The sequence below is a fragment of the Cottoperca gobio genome, chromosome 15, assembly GCF_900634415.1.
Source record: "Cottoperca gobio chromosome 15, fCotGob3.1, whole genome shotgun sequence".
Classification (NCBI taxonomy): Eukaryota; Metazoa; Chordata; class Actinopteri; order Perciformes; family Bovichtidae; genus Cottoperca; species Cottoperca gobio.
Genome location: NC_041369.1, coordinates 763819 through 782472, shown reverse-complemented (window position 1 = coordinate 782472; position 18654 = coordinate 763819). Strand labels below are relative to the sequence as shown.

Genomic DNA, 18654 nt, shown 5'->3' with positions numbered 1-18654 from the left:
AAAGCGGAGATTTAGATTGTGAGTTCAGAGAAACGGTCAGTTTTATAAATGCCTTTCACTATGAAAAACAAGCTGAACCTCACAGCAGAATGTGGCTCTCACTTGTGATAGGCTTTAGCATGAGCCGTAATAACTGAGCGTTGCTGCAGCATGATCAGAGAAGCATCTGAATGGAAAACATGATTTTGAACCCCTAAAATCAAGCCTCAGCCACCTGCTTTTCCATACATTTTTCAATATAAAATATAGAATTTGTTACACTGGCTGTCTATGTAATTTTTATGCACACACTTTGTTTTATCTCTCCAGGGTGAGCCAGGTGTGCCAGGACAAAAGGTGAACTGTCTTCTGTGTTTAACCTTTGAATAAGAGTATGGTCAGTAGAATCCAGGATGTGGTTAGATTGACTAGGAAATACTTATTCCAGTACACAATGGATTGTACACATTGTGTATTGAGTAATTGATGGATTTTTCAATTTATCAATTTTCTATCCCTTAGTAGTGGTATGACCTTCATCTATCATGTGTTTTAAGGCACCTGCTGGGATTAATGCAGACGCAAAAGGAAGTTGTGTTTTATGTTTTTGTTGCGTTGATTTGATTTGGCTAAAAAGCATAGTTTTAAAGGATTATGAGAAGATGAAAGGAAATGAGAAATACACTAAAAGGACTTTTAGAGTGCCTCAGGAGGAGATGACAAATCATTTGTCCCTTTGCTTGTGTTGAGTCCACACACCATCTGTTTGCTGTTCGTCAACTTTCTGTGAATCAGTGCTAAATTCTAATATTTGTCTTTGTGTCGCTCCACAGGGGGATCGAGGTGATGTTGGCCCACTAGGTCCTGAAGGCTCAAAGGTATTACACTTTCTACTTGTTTTATTTTACTTTTTCATGTTCAATTGTTGTGTTTTGTTCGTTACTCAAAAAGAGTTTCAAATTTACTTGAAAGCATACGCTCAGATTTCCTAAAATTGACCTGAATACATCAATACATGACATATGTACATTTGAATGGTTTTTGGTTATTGTTATCATTCCTGTTCTCCATGCTGGCTATGAATGCAGTTGCATTGTAAGAAGCTCGTAAGGAAGACCTTGTGTCTTGAATGTTTTTTATTTTGTCCTTTGAGATAGCTTTGAGATTATCTTTTTAAGATTTTCTTTTTTGCCTTTTTTGCCTTTAATCATAGTGTGGAGCTGGTTTACAAGTTATATATCATAAAAATACTGAAGCCCTGACCTTACAGAATGATGCAGGTAGCATCTGCCACATTTATGGGTTTGACATTAATTTAATAGAAAGCGTTTGTTGGGTTATTGTATGATAGTCTCCTTAGCATTGAAAAAAGGGATGAACAATTTATACATACACACTGACACACAATGGGAGCTTAAAGGACCTAACCTTTGCTTTGAAGCTGTGAGCGATGCCCGCTACACTCTCCACGTGCTTGTCCTTTCGCTTTTTTCCATGGCTTAACAGATTTCCTCTAGAGGACACACACAGCAACACACACGTACATGTACACAGCAACTGTTCTCTAATCCATGCCAACGCATTGTAATACATAGAAAATGTCCTCATGTTTAAACTCTCATAAGATCTTTTCCAGAAGAGGTTTGCTGAATAATTCAATGTAATATTGTTTGTGATGACTCTGAATATGTCAAATCTGAAGATATTTTACTATCTCACTCCAAACTTCAGTGAGAAGTGTGCAGCTCTGACTTGTTGGCAAACAGTTGCCCATATACACATCCAGCAGACACAGAGCAGCATTAGCATTCATTTGGAGTTGTGGTTCCGGCTAACTGATAAATGTTACTCCAGTATTCATTCTCCTGCTAACTTGCTGTTAGCTAACTGGTTATTTGCTACTGTTGGTGCATCCACTAAGTTCACTAGCTAGTTTCTAACTTAGCATGTCTGGTGTTGAGCAGGTAGTGCACAGTTTTATCAGTGCTTTTAAAAAAAAAACTGCTGCGGGTCGTGAAAACCAAAACCCCACATATGACGCGTATCCACTGCAGGGTACGGCTCTACTCAACAAGACTCAGCGTGGCTTGCTCTTTTTTGGTTTTCCACTAGGGATAGTACTGGTAGCTTTAAATTAAAGATTCAACCTATGATTTTGCTATTATGCTAGATAACACCTTCTAACTTGACATTGATGTTTTGAAAATTCAACTACAACTTTGTTGAGTTTGAAAACTAAAGTGTAAAGATGTTATTAATAAATACATTTGATATTTTCAATCATTCATAACTTTTACTGTTCCCCTTCCACTAAACTCCACAGAGGTAAAGCATTAAACAGGTATCATTAAATGGTTTGGCTGCTGCTGTTATAACAATACCACAGTATATCTATAGCATGACTCTGTGAAAGTCATTTTGCCTTAAATTTTGAGACTGCGCCCGCTGGAAGAACCTTGTTGCTGTGAGCTTCTGTGCAGATTATTGCCTATTAAAACTTCAACCATTCTACCGTCTCACTTTGTTTCACATGAACTCAGCCTAGAATCCTGATTCTGTTTTCTGCCATGAGCTTTATGAGGACATCAGGCGACTGAGTTGAGGGTCACTGAGAGGACAGAGGAGAGGCCTTTACAGGAACTATTGTCAAGCTTTTTTTTTTCCAGAAGTTGCACACCTTTATAGATAAAATGCAAATGCTCAATTAGTTTGCACACCCATTCTGTGAGGGTTTGGACCCAGTCCTCGCTGCTCATTATAGTGTTTACAGAGGGTCTCCTGCTCCATCTAGTGGACTGCTGTGATTGTTGTCGGTTGTTACAATAATAGTTTTTGTCTCTGCTTTGCTTCACAGGGAGTTAAGGGAGACCTAGGAATTAAGGTAAGATTATTTACCTTTTTTTTTCATTTTGTGCCAAAAGAGGCCCAACATTCGGAACAGCTACTAATAAAGGTTGCAGCTCATTTACTATGTCCCGTTCAGGGCCATATCCAAGAGTCCAATACTTCTCTAAACTCTGAGCCCATCATTGACTTTCTTTTTTTATCGACACCACAAACACTAAACCTTTGTTTTTTTGACAAAATAATATTTTTTAAAGATCAAATAAAATCTAATTTATTTGTATGGCCCAATATCACAAATTATACATTTGTCTCAGTGTGCTTTACAGACTGTACAGGTTACGACATCCTCTGTCCGGAAAAACTTCCTAAAAGAAACCCCATAATTAAAGGGGGAAAAATGGAAGAAACCTCAGGGAGAGCAACTGAGGAGGGATCCCTCTCCCAGGACGGACAGACTTGCAATAGATGTCGTATGTACAGGATAAACAACATAGTACAAATACAACATTTGACAGAAATTATGTTGTGTTTAAAAAAGAGAAAGTTTGGATGAATCCAGGAAAATGTAAAAAAGGCTTCCCGGTGTCCAGCAGGACCAGGGCAGCAGGCGCAGCCACGATTCCTGATCCTGATGTAAACTTTATCAGTGGCAACCTGCCACATGAGAGACAGAAACTCCGGGGATGATGCCCCGGATGATGAGTTAGTAACATACATTTACATAAATGCATACAGATAGAGAGGGAGAAGAAGAGAGGGAGGGGAGGAGAGAGGAAGAGAAGGAAGAGAGCAGGGAGGTGTCCCCCGGCAGTCTAAGCCTATAGCAGCATAACTAGGGGCTGATCCAGGGCAAACCTGAGCCAGCCCTAACTATAAGCTTTATCAAAAAGGAAAGTCTTTAGCCTACTCTTAAATGTGGAGAGTGTGTCTGCCTCCCGAACACAAACTGGAAGCTGGTTCCACTGGAGAGGAGCTTGATAGCTGAAGGCTCTGGCTCCCATTGTACTCTTAGAGACTCCAGGAACCACAAGTAACCCTGCAGTCTGGGAGCGCAATGCTCTAGTTGGTTTATAAGGTACTATGAGATCTTTAAGATATGCTGGAGCCTGACCATTAATTGCTTTGTAAGTCAGGAGAAGGATTTTGAATTATATTCTGTATTTTACCGGGAGCCAGTGCAGAGCAGCTGATACAGGAGTAATATGATCCCGTTTCCTTGTTCTTGTCAATACACGTGCCGCTGCATTTTGGATCAACTGAAGAGTCTTAAGCGACTTTTTGGGACAACCTGATAACAATGAGTTGCAGTAATCCAGCCTTGAAGTAACAAATGCATGGACTAGTTTTTCTGCATAATTTTGAGACAGGATGTGTCTTATTTTTGCAATGTTACGTAGATGAAAGAAGGCAGTCCTTGAGATTTGTTTTATCCATTCATCCATTGTTTTATCCAGATCCACTCACTATGTTTTTCTGCGGCATTCAAATGCATCTTATACACACACACACACACACACACACACTTACAAATAAACATACATATATACTGAATAGAAGCTTGCTCATCCAGAATCTTCTTGCTAACTTAATCATGATCTAGGTTTGGTAGGTTTTTTTCTTTATAGTTAGTATAGTAGCTACCATTCGCAAATGTTTGTGAATGGCCATTTTCTTTCCAATATGACAAGCATTTAACTAAAACCACGATCATTCAGTATTCTACAGTAGAATAAACTTTAGTTCTCCATGTTAACCAAAGTAGGTTAACATCGAGTTGCCATACTTACATGGTATGGATGAAAAATCTGTCCACTAGCTGCTGTTTAATTTTGTTACAAGGTTGCATTAACTTTCCACTTCTGTCCAGGGACAACATGAAAATAGGGCTCTGATGTCATCTCTGAAGATTTAGATCTTCTCCTGTCAGCTCCTTGTCATTCTCGACATGGAGGAGTTCTCCCTTTTCTTTCCAGGCCTTTGCTTGTCTTTTGATTTTCCCCTTTTTGAAAGGGCATGTCTGTTTTTACTGCCCCACTGCTTCTCTGAGCTGATGTTTCCATCCACTCTGTAGGGAGATGAAGGAAATAGGGGTTTCCCAGGAGAGAGGGGAGAGAAGGTAGAGTGAAAGTCAAGCATGGAGTTGCGAGTGTGTGGCATCATCTATTTTTGCATGACGAGATCACCAACGTGGCCGCTGGAATTTAGAGGATTGAAACTTGGTTTAAATGTATGTGTAAATGAAAAGGGACTTCACAAATGTGTATTTTATTGGAGGAGCGGTCTCAGTGGCTTTATCTGGCAAGAATGCATATCCCACATTTGTATTTAGGCTCTTTTTAGTTTCTTTTGTCGTTAAGACCCTTCTGGGGTCTAAGGGTGCACAGGGAGTAACATAAAAGGTAATGTAAATAAGAAAGGGTAACACCCTTTAAAGTGTAACAAGGGAACTTAATTTATTCACAAAACAGTTTTCAAATAAAAACATGTAACACAGAAGCAATTTAGCCTCAGGGTCTCAGAGGCCAAAATAATAAACAAAAACCCACACTATTTGAAATCAAAATCACAATGCTAAGCTCCCTATCTCAAAATCGAAATTGGGAGACAAAGGAAAAGGCAGAAAACCCCTACCAGCTTCTTTAACTAACGCTAGGCTACTAAACAATGAAACGCACAGTCCTATAGCACGATCATGTACTATAGCACGATCATGTACTATAGCACAATCAAGTACTATAGCACAATCAAGTACTATAGCACAATCAAGTACTATAGCACAATCAAGTACTATAGCACCTATGGCATCAAGGCAGGGAAATCAAAAAGAGAGCGATCACTGGCTCCAGGAAGGTTATATGGCCCCACTGATTACTAATGGAGCTCAGGTGTGGGCAGAGGTGTGGCCAACCTGAAACACAGGAGAAAAGAAACACACATCTCTCTGCCAAGAGGTTGGGAGAGGCAGTGGAACGTAACAGTGGACGGCTTATCTGGCCAATTTGGTTCTATTTTGACTTAGTTTGGGTCCTATTTATCCAATAGAAACATTTCAGTGTTGATGAGATGTCTGGGTTGGCTGTTTAAAACTGTGGAGTACCTCAAGGAGCTGTTTTCTTGCCCTTTTTAAAAATAATTAAAAAAATGTTTTTCTAATTAGTTGATATGATAAATCAATGTCTGCTTTTATGCGGACTACACACAGGAGTCCTAGTCCCAGCTGACCTGCAGCAGCTCTTCGGCCACAGTAGCATGGCAGTAGCAGTCGCTGCCATGTGTGTGTGTTTTCTCCATTAAGCCTCACAGATGGACAGATGGGGGAAAGAGGGAGAAAAAGTCATAAGCGGAAAACTTCAAGGAAAGTGCATATTCGTTAGTATCCACAGGACACAGCGATCTGGAAAGGCTTTTATTATTTAATAATGAAGAGAAAGTGCTTTTCCAGGCCGATCCTACAATGTTAGGTAATGGTCACCCAAAGAGTTGAGGCTTCCATCAACCCAGGGGAAATCTGTTCTATTTATAATCTCATGGTGCCTTGTGACAGAGTGAAATACAATGGGCCAGGTAGAGGTTTTGTGGTATACACAAGAACCATTAATATCTGCTTGGTGCTGACCACAAATGATGACTTCTCTAGACTCAACCTCTTAAGTTCAAAAGCTCCCAGCACTCAACAGGCACATGTCTAGCCATGAAGGAAGCAGACACAACTCTCACCTCAAGGCCTTGTCCCATCTGTCACTCTGGTGAAATACTCTACTTGCTGTAGACTGATCTAATAAGCTATGTCTTTTCAAGCAGCTTTGATTTTACTTTGCCTATGGGAACAGCAACAGACGACGATAAAGAGAATGGATTTCATGACAAAGGAGTGTGTGCCAATAGTTGCACTTCTTTGACCCAATGAAAAGGTATCTCTGCCTTTTTCCTTTTGCTGCAAATGAAAAGCAATGAGCTACCCATCTGGAGGAAATATCATGAGCCGAGGGGAAGACAGCAGTTAAGTTCTCCAATCACCCACTATGTTCTATTGTTCTTCACAGTGACCATACATCTGTATGCAGCACTTCGTGTTTTGGCTTTCTATCAGTAAATTGAAATTTAAAAAATTAAGACAGAAAAACAGATTGCTCTCAGTGATGGATCTATGTCCATTTTTAACTGAAATCATATCGCTGAAATAATCAATCTTTGATTAACATTTACCAGTTAGGCACAGGTGTTTTCTAGCAACCATGTGGTATTAATGTATTTGAGCATCAATATTTTCAGTGAAATACCTCATTTCTATAATATGTGGCACTAGTGTCACTGGTATAACTTTAAAGTGCTTTTAATTTTATAAGAGATTTATATTAGCACACTGATATGTTGGTAAACTTAATCCTGTCCATCTGATACCAAGCTTACTATTTCACTCTTCAGTGTACACATGGAACTTGTACTTGTAAGTCATTACAAACAGTATGTCAGTGAGTAGCTGCGTCTCCATGTCCCTCCTGAGTGTGACAGGACGACTTGGCTGCCGTACAAATAGAATGAAAACATGTGATCCTTCAGCATCCTTAGAAGATGATTACAGTTCCTGTGAGTGTGCGGTTGACTGATTGGTTCATACTCATCCCTACATACTTTCCCTCTGAAGTGGAAAACCTGTGGTTGCATGACTTCAATAAAGAGATTAGCATATTGATAAATCATGATATGGCATGCGGATGTGACAGATTCAACTGGGCCTACACCCACTGTATGTCATGGAAAGAGAGATGTTAAAATAGCACAAGGACAAACTTTCCAGGACCAGAGGAATGCTACAAGCAGATTGGAGCAGTCGTAGATCAAAGGGAGATGCTGTTTCCTGTTTGGGGCAGTAGATTGTTGGGGAACGTCTCTAATGAACCCCTCTGTGCATTTTAAGCCATCACCACTCAGGTCCTTCTGGGGGTATGGAGATCAAGCTATGCTTTCATCTGACCACAAACTCATGTATGCCAATGGACACTCTGTCGTGAGGTGGTCCCTTCCATCTTCAAACTGACACATGAGTGGGCAAAGTACAGCCCAAATGCCATAATTATACTACAATACTCTGATGATGTGTGATTAGAACAGTGAATGAATGCTTGTCATATTATCTCAATGTTTGCTGGGTGCCTATGCCAAAGAAGCAAGCAGCAGCAGTGTTGTTAAAGTGGTAGTAGAAGTAGCTGCATTGATAGCATTATTGTCAGTAGTATACCAGTAGGAGTATGTTGTAATTATACTTCTGCAAAGATAAATGCACTGTAAATGTGTGGCTTCCTGATCCTGGTTATTAATGGGAAATATACTAGTTCATATATACTTGTCTTCTTTGCATTCTGTAATTAAGTATTTTTTTCCATGGTTGCACTCTGATAATATTTTACATATATATATATATATATATATATATATATATATATATATATATATATAATATATAACATGTTTCTGCAGAGTAATCATTGGTTAGGCAGGTAAAAACAGGCACAACCGTGGGGTATGAACCAGTCATCTGTGAAAAGTGATATTCAAGCATCAACAGACACAAAGTAGACAGTGTATCGATTCCACTGGGGCAAACCAGATTGGAGGAATTCTCTCTTCCAGCCAGCTTTGTCTGTTCACTTTCAACCATCTACTCATTAATCTGAAAAGAGGAGCAGGAACACAGATAAACTAAAAGACTCAAGTGTCTTTCTTTTTTCTTTTTAAGATCCACTTTCAGAGAATTCATTATGCTGTGGCTGGTACTTGACAGATGCTAATCAGTTACAGTTTTTCATTTCACTATATACTTTAATATGGACAGATAATGAAATAATGGACCCCTAGCCCTGCACCCCTCCTACATAGGAAAAGACACCCAGACTGAAATAAACATGTTTTTTAGTCAGTGAACTGCAGTGAACCAGTACTAAACACACACAGACACAAACACAACACAGATTTGTAGTCTTTTAATGCCTTTTTGTAGTTTTTTTGCATCTGATTGTGGTTATTTTGCATGTATTTGTAGTCATTAAATGGACTTCCCTTGAAGGAATTGTAATTGTCACTTCATTCAGAGACTCAGGCCCAGGACCCCCCTGATCCCTTGGGCCCCCTTCTCCTGTGCCCAGTTTGCCCTTTCAGCAATGTATTCATGTAATGACAAATTACTTTTTAGGTGTGTCTGCATGTCTTTTTTAAATATCTTGAAGAAATAACTGCTTATCAACTGTTTTCATCTTTCCTCCTTTTCCACCATCATCTTCCTTATGCCATCTTGGCCATGGTAGGGAGAACCAGGAATCCTGGGCACTCCTGGGTTAAAGGTGAAGCCATTTCTGAGCAGTGTGTGTGGCAGTTATTACATACCCATTCAGATCAGTGGGTTATAACTGTGTTTCTTCCACTGCAAAGGGCCAGGCTGGCATCCCTGGTACCCCTGGCATCCCTGGCAAGAGGGGCTACAGGGTAGGCCTTGAATGGAATGAGCACCCTAACTCTTCTGTTAGTCATCTTTGTTCCTCTGTAACTGGACATCTGTAAAGTCAGATACTCATTGTGTGACTGACTAAAGCTCCAATGAAGTCTCAATGTGCTTTGTTGTACCTGTCTGTGCTGCACTAGTAATGAGTTGGAGTGTTTTGACATTCAAATTGGATGGTATTATTCTCCAGCCTTGATGACTGCTTCAGCATTGGCCTATCTAACTCTATTTCTGTACTGTAGAAATCTTATAATATAATTTCTTAAATTACTCATACATGCATTATTTGATTCAGTCTGAATCAAAGAAGAATGCATTGTCTTGGATGTGTTGTGATCTGTGGGAATGTACTTAAATGCTAAAATAATCTCAACTCAAATCCACTTACTCGTTTACTAACTTGCTTTTTTATAGAGATTTCAAATACATCTCACATTCTCGCTATCTGAGTTTTATCTGGGGATCCCACTTTTAATATCATATATGGAGTTTTGACATGGAAATGTGATTAAATGTTTTTAATTTTTATTTATTTTTATTGACGTTCTTGTCTGGTTAATAGTAATTTCTATAAACAGATTCTGCATTAGAATGCAACGGGACCAATCCCAGAAATATTGGCTGCAGCCCCTAGGCTAAATCTTTGTCAGAATGATAGCTGATGGGCCCAGAGATTGGGTTAATGGTAATAACTTGCATTCTGTTCAGCTAAGACTCTGTTCTGTATGTATGGCAGGGTGAGAGGGGACAGTCGAGCATTGCTGCCCAGAGAATTAAAGGAGAACCAGGTTCCCCAGGACTACCAGGCCTAATAGGACCCAAGGTAAAGGGAAATAGTTTGATTAGTACAGCTGCACATACAGCAGTGCCTCCATCATAGATTATTAAATAACACTTCAACAAAAGCTATGGAAGTCACAATATGATATCCAATTTCTAACCATTATGTTCATTATGATGTTTACAAATTGTCTTTTTCACCTTATAGGGTCCTCCAGGCCCAACTGGGGAGCCAGGAAAGGCTGAAATCCACAACAATGAAAATGTATGTAATTCATATTAGGTTTCACTTTTCTTACATGTATAAAAAGTAAAGAATAAAATAAATAATATATCAACATTTAATATATTCCTCCACAGGATATTCGCAACATACCTCTAATGGTAAGTACTTCCTAGGGTTTATCACGAGATGTGCAAACACAGTACTGTCGTAAAAATGATATTTAAATGACAATATATCTACCCCTTTTAGGGCCCCCCTGGATTACCTGGACCTTCAGGGATTCCTGGACTCCCTGGAACCAAGGTAGAAGACACTATTTCATTAACCACTGCATTGCAAAGATGAACTAGAATTGCAACATTCAGAAAATAAATATATATATTTTTTTGTGTGTGTGTCCATGTTGTCTGTCCAAAGCCAGTTTAGTCTGTTAAGGGGCAAAACATGTCTGTTAGGGTTATTCCCTATTCCCAATGATGGATTAACTTGTCCCAGGTTTTTCATTTTCAGTTTTTTGTGGATATTTAATTAAATGCAAATGTATTTAGGATTATGCACCATATAAGTACAAAGACATACTAATACAGGTGTTAAAACTAGGACTCAACACAGGGCCCCTTCTCAAGACATGGCCAAAGGATTAGGTAATGTCACAGGGTGTTGGCCAATCAAATACATGGAAGCGCACACTCCTGGTGGACAAAAGATAAAATAGTTGACGTATAGTGAATCGGGGACCCCTGAGGGTCTTCGTCTGGAACAGTTGCCTGCTTTGCCTAGTTGGTAATACAGCCTTGGTATGTCCATAGGGTGAAGTTGGTCTGCCAGGTCCTCCAGGACTGGACGGAGATAAGGTAATACTTAGTTCTCCATATTATTAGCCTAGCAGTTGAATTATTAAATGAATGTTTATTGTGATGGAAGTCTTCACAATAGGAAGGATGATTAAAGCTTCTAATTTTAGATTTCATGCAAATTATCTCTGTCTTGACACAGCTTCCTTCAGGTACAATTCAGTGAGGTGACCTTGACCCCTTTTGTTTCAGGGACCCAGGGGGAAGCCTGGAGAGCTTGGTCCTGTGGGTCCAGCCGGTCTTGAAGGTCCCAGAGGAGAGGGTGGTGTCATGGGCTTTTCGGGACCCAGAGGAGACAAGGGAGATATGGGTCCATCTGGATCACCTGTGAGTGACTGTGTTAACCACATACCGCACCACACCACACCACATCACATCACTGCCTGAGGTTCCCTGACCAAAGCTCAAGTCCACATCTGTCATTATCCAGAGGGAAGACCTTGGTTTTTCCAGCTGCCCTCTTATTTTCTAATTAGAGACTCACTAGTATGGAAGGGACCCCAGGAATGACATTGCATTTAACTTTTAATTCACTGTGGCATGGATCCCAAACGTGCACTATATCAAGGGCAATGCTATTTGTAGCCTGGTGTTACTTTGAGAGCCAATACTGTACACTTCTGTATCCTGCAGGGTGAGCAGATGAGAATGGTTAAAATTATTGCCAGGGGAGTTTGGGATTGGTGTGGCCGCTAGCACATCATATTCCATGTCAACAAATAGTGGTAGTAATAATAAAAGTATTTTTTCCTTTAGAATTTGCAAAACGCTTTGTTTGGATCTCATAAAGCAGCAATGATTAATGGGTATTTCCCTCCCCACTCCTCCTGGTACCTGCGGTAACGTTCTTGCTTTTTGGCTGTATGTTCACCGGGATCCTGGACACAGTGCAACACCAACATAATGATTAACAGGGATCAGCATTAACATTTTATTAGGCTATAACTCATAAAAACACAGATTTAGTCAGTCTAATATCCTTTATACCTCTATGTTTGATAGTTAGCTATGACCTATTAAGGGAGACATTTATTTTGTGCCTGTGTATACATCTTGCTTTGTTTATTTGTTTTTTATGTGGGATGGGCAGCATTACGTTTCTGAATGTAGAATTTGTGTACAGCTGAGAAAATGGATATTGGGTTGTTAAAAATGGAGTGTCACAAAGTTTTATTGTTGGACAATAAATTAGTTTTACCATTCAACCATCACATATTTGAGGATGTTTGAAAAAGCATCAGAAGCAGTTTAATATTGGTCTCTGATCAGCCCCACAAACATGAATGAATTAAAAAAATTAAAACAAGAATAATTCCTCAGCCACTCAGTGCTCGAGCCATAACTAGCAAATGCCTTTGTATATAGTTACACATGTGGTTTATACAAATAATCTTCCATCCTATATGGTCCCACCATGTAGTTAGATTGTCCAGTCCCTATTAACACTTGCAGACTGTTTGAACATGAACATGTTTTATGGGCCCGTCTTGCTGGCTGTTTTGTGGGAATGTTTGAATGAGCCTGCAGTTCAGTGATGAAGTGAACTCCATTATTTAAGTAATAGTACCAATGCAACAATATAAAAATGATCCATTGCAAATAAAAGTAAAATAAAGCCTAAGCAAAATGTACTTTAAGTATCTTAGTAGAAATACTCATTATTTAATATAATAATATTTTTTTATTCAACATGTAATACATAGCTATTATTATTGACATATTACTTTTTCAGTAGCATTTTAATATTGATTGTAACCTCCTTTTACCCTGTTGGGTAATTTAGTTTATAATAATCAGTCATGTTTTATGAGTTCATCAAATGTTTTAAAGGAAAGTATTTCTGTTAAATGTTACTAAACAATCTTATAAATTTAGTGGAGTAAAAAGTACAATAACTCCCCCTGAAATGAAGTGGAAATACTCAAGTAAAGTATAGGTACCTAAATCAGATCAAAGTATGAAAAACTGAGCATTCAACTGATTATTTAGGAGCATTTAATACAAATGAAGGCATTTGCTTAACGTGGTCTGCTTCAACAGCATTAAAAATTGAGGTTTTACTTTTCCAATAACTGACATGAAAGCAAACAATCTTTAGTTTTTCATAAAAAAAATAAATATGACTTTTATGCTTTGATCCTTACATGAAGCTGAACTCATCAGTCCCTGAATTAAAACGCTCTGCTGTTATTGTGATGTCCATCTCCCCTTTCTTGTTCTGTAGGGTTTAGATGGCCCTACGGGTGAAAAGGGGGCTACAGGGGCCCTTGGCCCTATTGGATTACCTGGCTCAATGGTATGCAATGGTGCCCCTCAGACTGCATCTTTCTGGAAGGCAACGGGGGAACCGTACAATATATTTTGTATTCACCCAAATGCTGTGTGGAAAAGTGTTGTGTTGCCTAATTTTTCATTTACTTGATAGCTTATCTAATAAGGGAAAATATCAGCAATATTTTGACCTGTGTCTTTACCACCTGTTGTCACAGGGTCCTAAAGGTGAACTTGGACAAGGAGGAAGGTCAGAAATGGTAAGGGTCAGTCACTAAACCCCAGGTCTGATTAGTGCACTTCATGATAAATTAAAGCACAACTTGTTTTTTGAGCAATCATTTTCTAAATGTGCACCTTTTGCTTGTGTGTGTGTAGATCTATGGTCCTCCAGGGCCACCAGGACCTTCAGGACCAGTTGGCCCAGCAGTGAGTCAAATATGCCATGTAACCCTTAACCATAACACTGGCCCATGCTTAAAGGCCATGCACACTCGCAAAGTGTTTCCAGTTACTTTGTCAGATTAGGCCTCAGCTCAGGTTGAAGTTGAACATATGTAAACTCAAGAGAACATGACATTGCCAAATGTAATCAACCAATAAGAATGATGACGTTTTAAGTGTCATAACATTTGCAAGGAGCATGTTAGAATTAAAGGTAACAGGGATTAAGTTTTTGGATTTAGGGATCATTTTAGATTCCCAGGTAAATTTTAAAAGTCATCCATAAAAAGTTTGTAAAAAGACTATAGCAAACCTAATTTAAGATCTTTCTTTATAATCGGGCTTTACAATTCTTGGACTAAAAGCAAACTATAAAAGGTCACACCACGTGTCTCCCTCTCCCCTCCCAAACAAATTATCCCTCAAGGCTCCCTTACAGTCAAGATGGCGGCAAAGATAACAGACATGGGGATTTAATTATCTTGTGTAGTGCCTAACTTTAGTGGATCATAACATATTGGGTATGGGATTAATCAGCAGAAACTCCGGTTCAAAATGACGTCACAAATGAGCAAAAAAAACATCAGGCTGATGTAGTAGTATGCAAGATTAGCCGTGGACAGACAGACCAACACACATACGACCAAACGCATGATCATGTCTGGTGGCGATAATAAGGTACCACCATTGTCGCATCTTAAGTAAAGATTTTTAGTTTTGCAAACTTCATTGATTTTCATTGACGATTGTGTTTAAGTGTTTAAATTGACTTTCTGCAAATATATCAAGAGACTACAGAGCTTTAGCAGATCCACCAGTGCAGGTTCTATTCTGCAAAACATTGCTCAGACTTCTTTTTCCTGGAGCTCGCAACCTGATCACTTAAAATTATGGTCGCAGATTTAAACACGTTGTTAACGTTGTAAATTGAAACAAAACAAAACAAAAATGCAACAAAAAACAATGATCATGGTTTGGCTTAAAAGGTCATTGACTTTTGATTTCACACGGAACACCGCTCTCCGGGTGAAATAAAATAGAAATCATGCTTTTCAACTACACCAGTGATATGCACTGGCAACACTTACAACACTACAGTGTAGATTGTGTCAGTAATCCCACTGTTTTTTTTTCATCCAGGGATCTCAAGGGTTTTTAGGGCCTAAGGTGAGATATTTTTCCTTTAAAATAATAGCTATCAGCTCCCCATTTTATTAAATCTGTTTCCATTTACAGCGTATGTTGTCTACATCATACTGTAACTATTCAATGTATGAAAGCGTAATGATTTAATTCTATACACTGTCCCTCAGGGTGAACCAGGCATAGGCATTAGAGGAGAAAAGGGAGCGATGGGTCACAAGGGCGACAAGGGAGACAGAGGCCATCTCGGACTCCCCGTAAGTACCATGCACTTCCTGTGTGTTCATAAGTCTCAGAATTCCTTGACTTCTATTTGTGTTACATATATTATGCTTTCTTACTCTATGTTGATTATTTTAGGGGTTATATCACTGCTTCAGTAGAAATGTAAGCATTCTGCAGTATCAACCTTAAAACACATGTTGTTTTAACCCTAGTTTAAGCATTTGTTACTGACTAGCGTTTCATGTCTCAGACGTTGCTTCTATGTCGTCATAATCCTGTTAAAATGTTGCATGGAAGTGGAGATTGTGTCAAAAGGAAGTAAATAATTAACATAACACTTAACATTTCACTGCTTTTATTGCACACTCTTTATTCAAAATGTTATTCAAATATTGCTGAGGTTGTTTAATTTAATTTTATACTCTTTAAAATGGTATCTATCACTTTGTGTTTCTATTCTTGTTCTCAGTTTACACTTATCTAATCTGCATACAATCACACTCTGGTAAAAAAACGTATCTCCTTTGACCATAGATGACTCGGAGGCACCACATAAGTAAGGTGTCGTAAGGGATATGTGTCACATCACAGTGGCTCCTCTTTTTATATAAAACTATGGATCATGTTGGATGCCATATTATATTGTTACAATAATGCAATAACATTTTATTACAGGCAAGACTGAGCAAGTATACTCAGCAGAACTGGCGTGGAAACAATATCATCATACTGAAATATACTGTAGGCAAGAGAACTCAGTGCATTGCAATTTATCAAAACTCATGCAAAGAAAAAAACAAAGAAAGTCACTTTAACAGCACTTATCCATCCATCCATCCATCCATCGTCTACCGCTTATCCGGGATCGGGTCGCGGGGGCAGCAGCTCCAGTAAGGAACCCCAATCTTCCCTTCTCCGGGCCACATCCTCTAGCTCCGACTGGGGGATCCTGAGGCGTTCCCAGGCCAGTGAGGAGATATAATCTCTCCATCGAGTCCTGGGTCTTCCCCGGGGTCTCCTCCCAGCTGGACGTGCCTGGAACACCTCCCTAGGGAGGCGCCCAGGTGGCATCCTTACTAGATGCCCGAACCACCTCAACTGGCTCCTTTCAACGTAAAGGAGCGGCGGCTCTACTCCGAGTCTCTCACGGATGTCTGAGCTTCTAACCCTATCTCTAAGGGAGACGCCAGCCACCCGTCTGAGAAAACCCATTTCGGCCGCTTGTACCCGTGATCTCGTTCTTTCGGTCATGACCCAACCTTCATGACCATATGTGAGGGTAGGAACGAAGATCGACCGGTATATTGAGAGCTTTGCCTTCTGGCTCAGCTCTCTTTTCGTCACAACGGTGCGGTAAAGTGACTGTAATACCGCCCCCGCTGCTCCGATTCTCCGGCCAATCTCTCGCTCCATTGTCCTTTCACTCGCAAACAAGACCCCGAGGGACTTGAACTCCTTCACTTGGGGTAATGGCTCATTCCCTACCCGGAGTAGGCAATCCACCGGTTTCCTGCTGAGAGCCATGGCCTCAGATTTGAAGGTGCTGATCCTCATCCCAACCGCTGCACACTCGGCTGCGAACCGATCCAGTGACTGTTGAAGGTCACAGACCGATGATGCCATAAGGACCACATCATCTGCAAAGAGCAGCGATGAGATCCTCAGGTCACCGAACTGCAACCCCTCTCCTCCACGACTACGCCTCGATATCCTATCCATGAAAATCACGAACAGGATTGGTGATAAAGCGCAGCCCTGGCGGAGGCCAACATTCACGGGAAACGAGTCCGACCTACTGTCGAGTATCCGGACACAACTCTCGCTTTGGGCGTACAGGGATTGGATGGCCCTCAAAAGTGACCCCCTCACCCCATACTCCCGCAGCACCTCCCACAGTATCACCCGGGGGACACGGTCATACGCCTTCTCCAGATCCACAAAACACATGTAGACCGGATGGGCGTACTCCCAGGCCCCCTCCAGGATCCTTGCAAGAGTAAAGAGTTGGTCTGTTGTTCCACGACCAGGACGGAATCCGCATTGTTCCTCTTCAATCAGAGGTTCGACTACCGGCCGAACCCTCCTTTCCAGTACCTTGGAGTAGACTTTACCAGGGAGGCTGAGAAGTGTGATACCCCTGTAGTTGGCACACACTCTCTGGTCCCCCTTTTTAAATAGGGGAACCACCACCCCGGTCTGCCAACCCCTAGGCACTGTCCCAGACTTCCACGCAATGTTGACGAGGCGTGTCAACCAAGACAGCCCCTCAACACCCAAAGCCTTCAGCATTTCTGGACGGATCTCATCAACCCCTGCGGCTTTGCCACTGTGGAGTTGTTTGACTACCTCAGTGACTTCCATCAGGGAAATTGACGATGATCCCCCATCAGCTTCCAGCTCTGCCTCAACCATAGAGGGCGTGTTAGTCGGATTCAGGAGTTCCTCAAAGTGCTCCTTCCAGCGGCCGATAACCTTCTCAGTTGAAGTCAGCAGGGTCCCACCCTTGCTGTACACAGCTTGGATGGTTCCTCGCTTCCCCCTCCTGAGGTGCCGGATGGTTTTCCAGAAGCACCTTGGTGCCGACCGAAAGTCCTTCTCCATAGCTTCTCCGAACTTCTCCCACACCCGCTGCTTTGCTTCTGACACGGCAGAAGCTGCCGCCCTTCTAGTCCTTCGATACCATGCATCTGTTTCCGGAGTCCTCCCGGATAACATAACCCGGAAGGACTCCTTCTTCAGTCGGACGGCTTCCCTGACCACCAGGGGATCCACCACGGTGTTCGAGGGTTACCGCCCCTTGAGGCACCTAAGACCTTGAGACCACAGCTCATCACCGCAGCTTCAGCAATAGAGGTTTTGAACATCGCCCACTCAGGTTCAATGCCCCCAACCTCCACAGGGATGGCTGAAAAGCTGTGTGTGTGAGGTAAAGATCCCCAGGACAGGGGCTTCCTCCAGACGTTCCCAGTTCACCCACACTACCCGTTTGGGTTTACCAGGTCTGTCCAGAGTCTTCCCCCACCCCTTGATCCAACTCACCACCAGATGGTGATCAGTCGACAGCTCCGCCCCTCTCTTCACCCGAGTGTCCAAAACATGCGGCCTCAGATCAGATGATACGATTACGAAATCGATCATTGACCTTTGGCCTAGGGTGCTCTGGTACCACGTGCACTTATGAGCATCCTTATGTTCGAACATGGTGTTTGTTATGGCCATTCCATGACTAGCACAGAAGTCCAACAAGAAACGACCGTTCGGGTTTAGATCAGGGAGGCCCTTCCTCCCAATCATGCCTCTCCAGGTGTCTCCATCGTTTCCCACGTGTGCGTTGAAGTCTCCCAGCAAGTCTACGGAGTCCCCTACTGGAGCCCCCTGCAGGGCTCCAT

General features: G+C 41.2%; 1 protein-coding gene across 2 annotated transcripts in view; it reads left to right on the top strand.

Moving 5' to 3' along the window:
- The window catches only part of col13a1 (collagen, type XIII, alpha 1), a 118579-nt gene that overhangs the window by 78899 nt on the left and 21026 nt on the right, over positions 1-18654 (top strand). Inside the window, exons 16-31 of one of the 2 annotated variants that reach the window (XM_029450477.1) lie at positions 310-336; positions 813-857; positions 2834-2860; positions 9129-9164; positions 9253-9306; positions 10059-10145; positions 10311-10367; positions 10463-10486; positions 10578-10631; positions 11138-11182; positions 11375-11509; positions 13407-13478; positions 13672-13713; positions 13832-13882; positions 15038-15064; positions 15211-15297. In XM_029450477.1, coding sequence (XP_029306337.1) covers positions 310-336; positions 813-857; positions 2834-2860; positions 9129-9164; positions 9253-9306; positions 10059-10145; positions 10311-10367; positions 10463-10486; positions 10578-10631; positions 11138-11182; positions 11375-11509; positions 13407-13478; positions 13672-13713; positions 13832-13882; positions 15038-15064; positions 15211-15297 — 870 coding nt within the window. The remainder of the gene's footprint in view (positions 1-309; positions 337-812; positions 858-2833; positions 2861-9128; positions 9165-9252; positions 9307-10058; positions 10146-10310; positions 10368-10462; positions 10487-10577; positions 10632-11137; positions 11183-11374; positions 11510-13406; positions 13479-13671; positions 13714-13831; positions 13883-15037; positions 15065-15210; positions 15298-18654) is intronic. The other variant, XM_029450478.1, reaches the window with a different exon arrangement.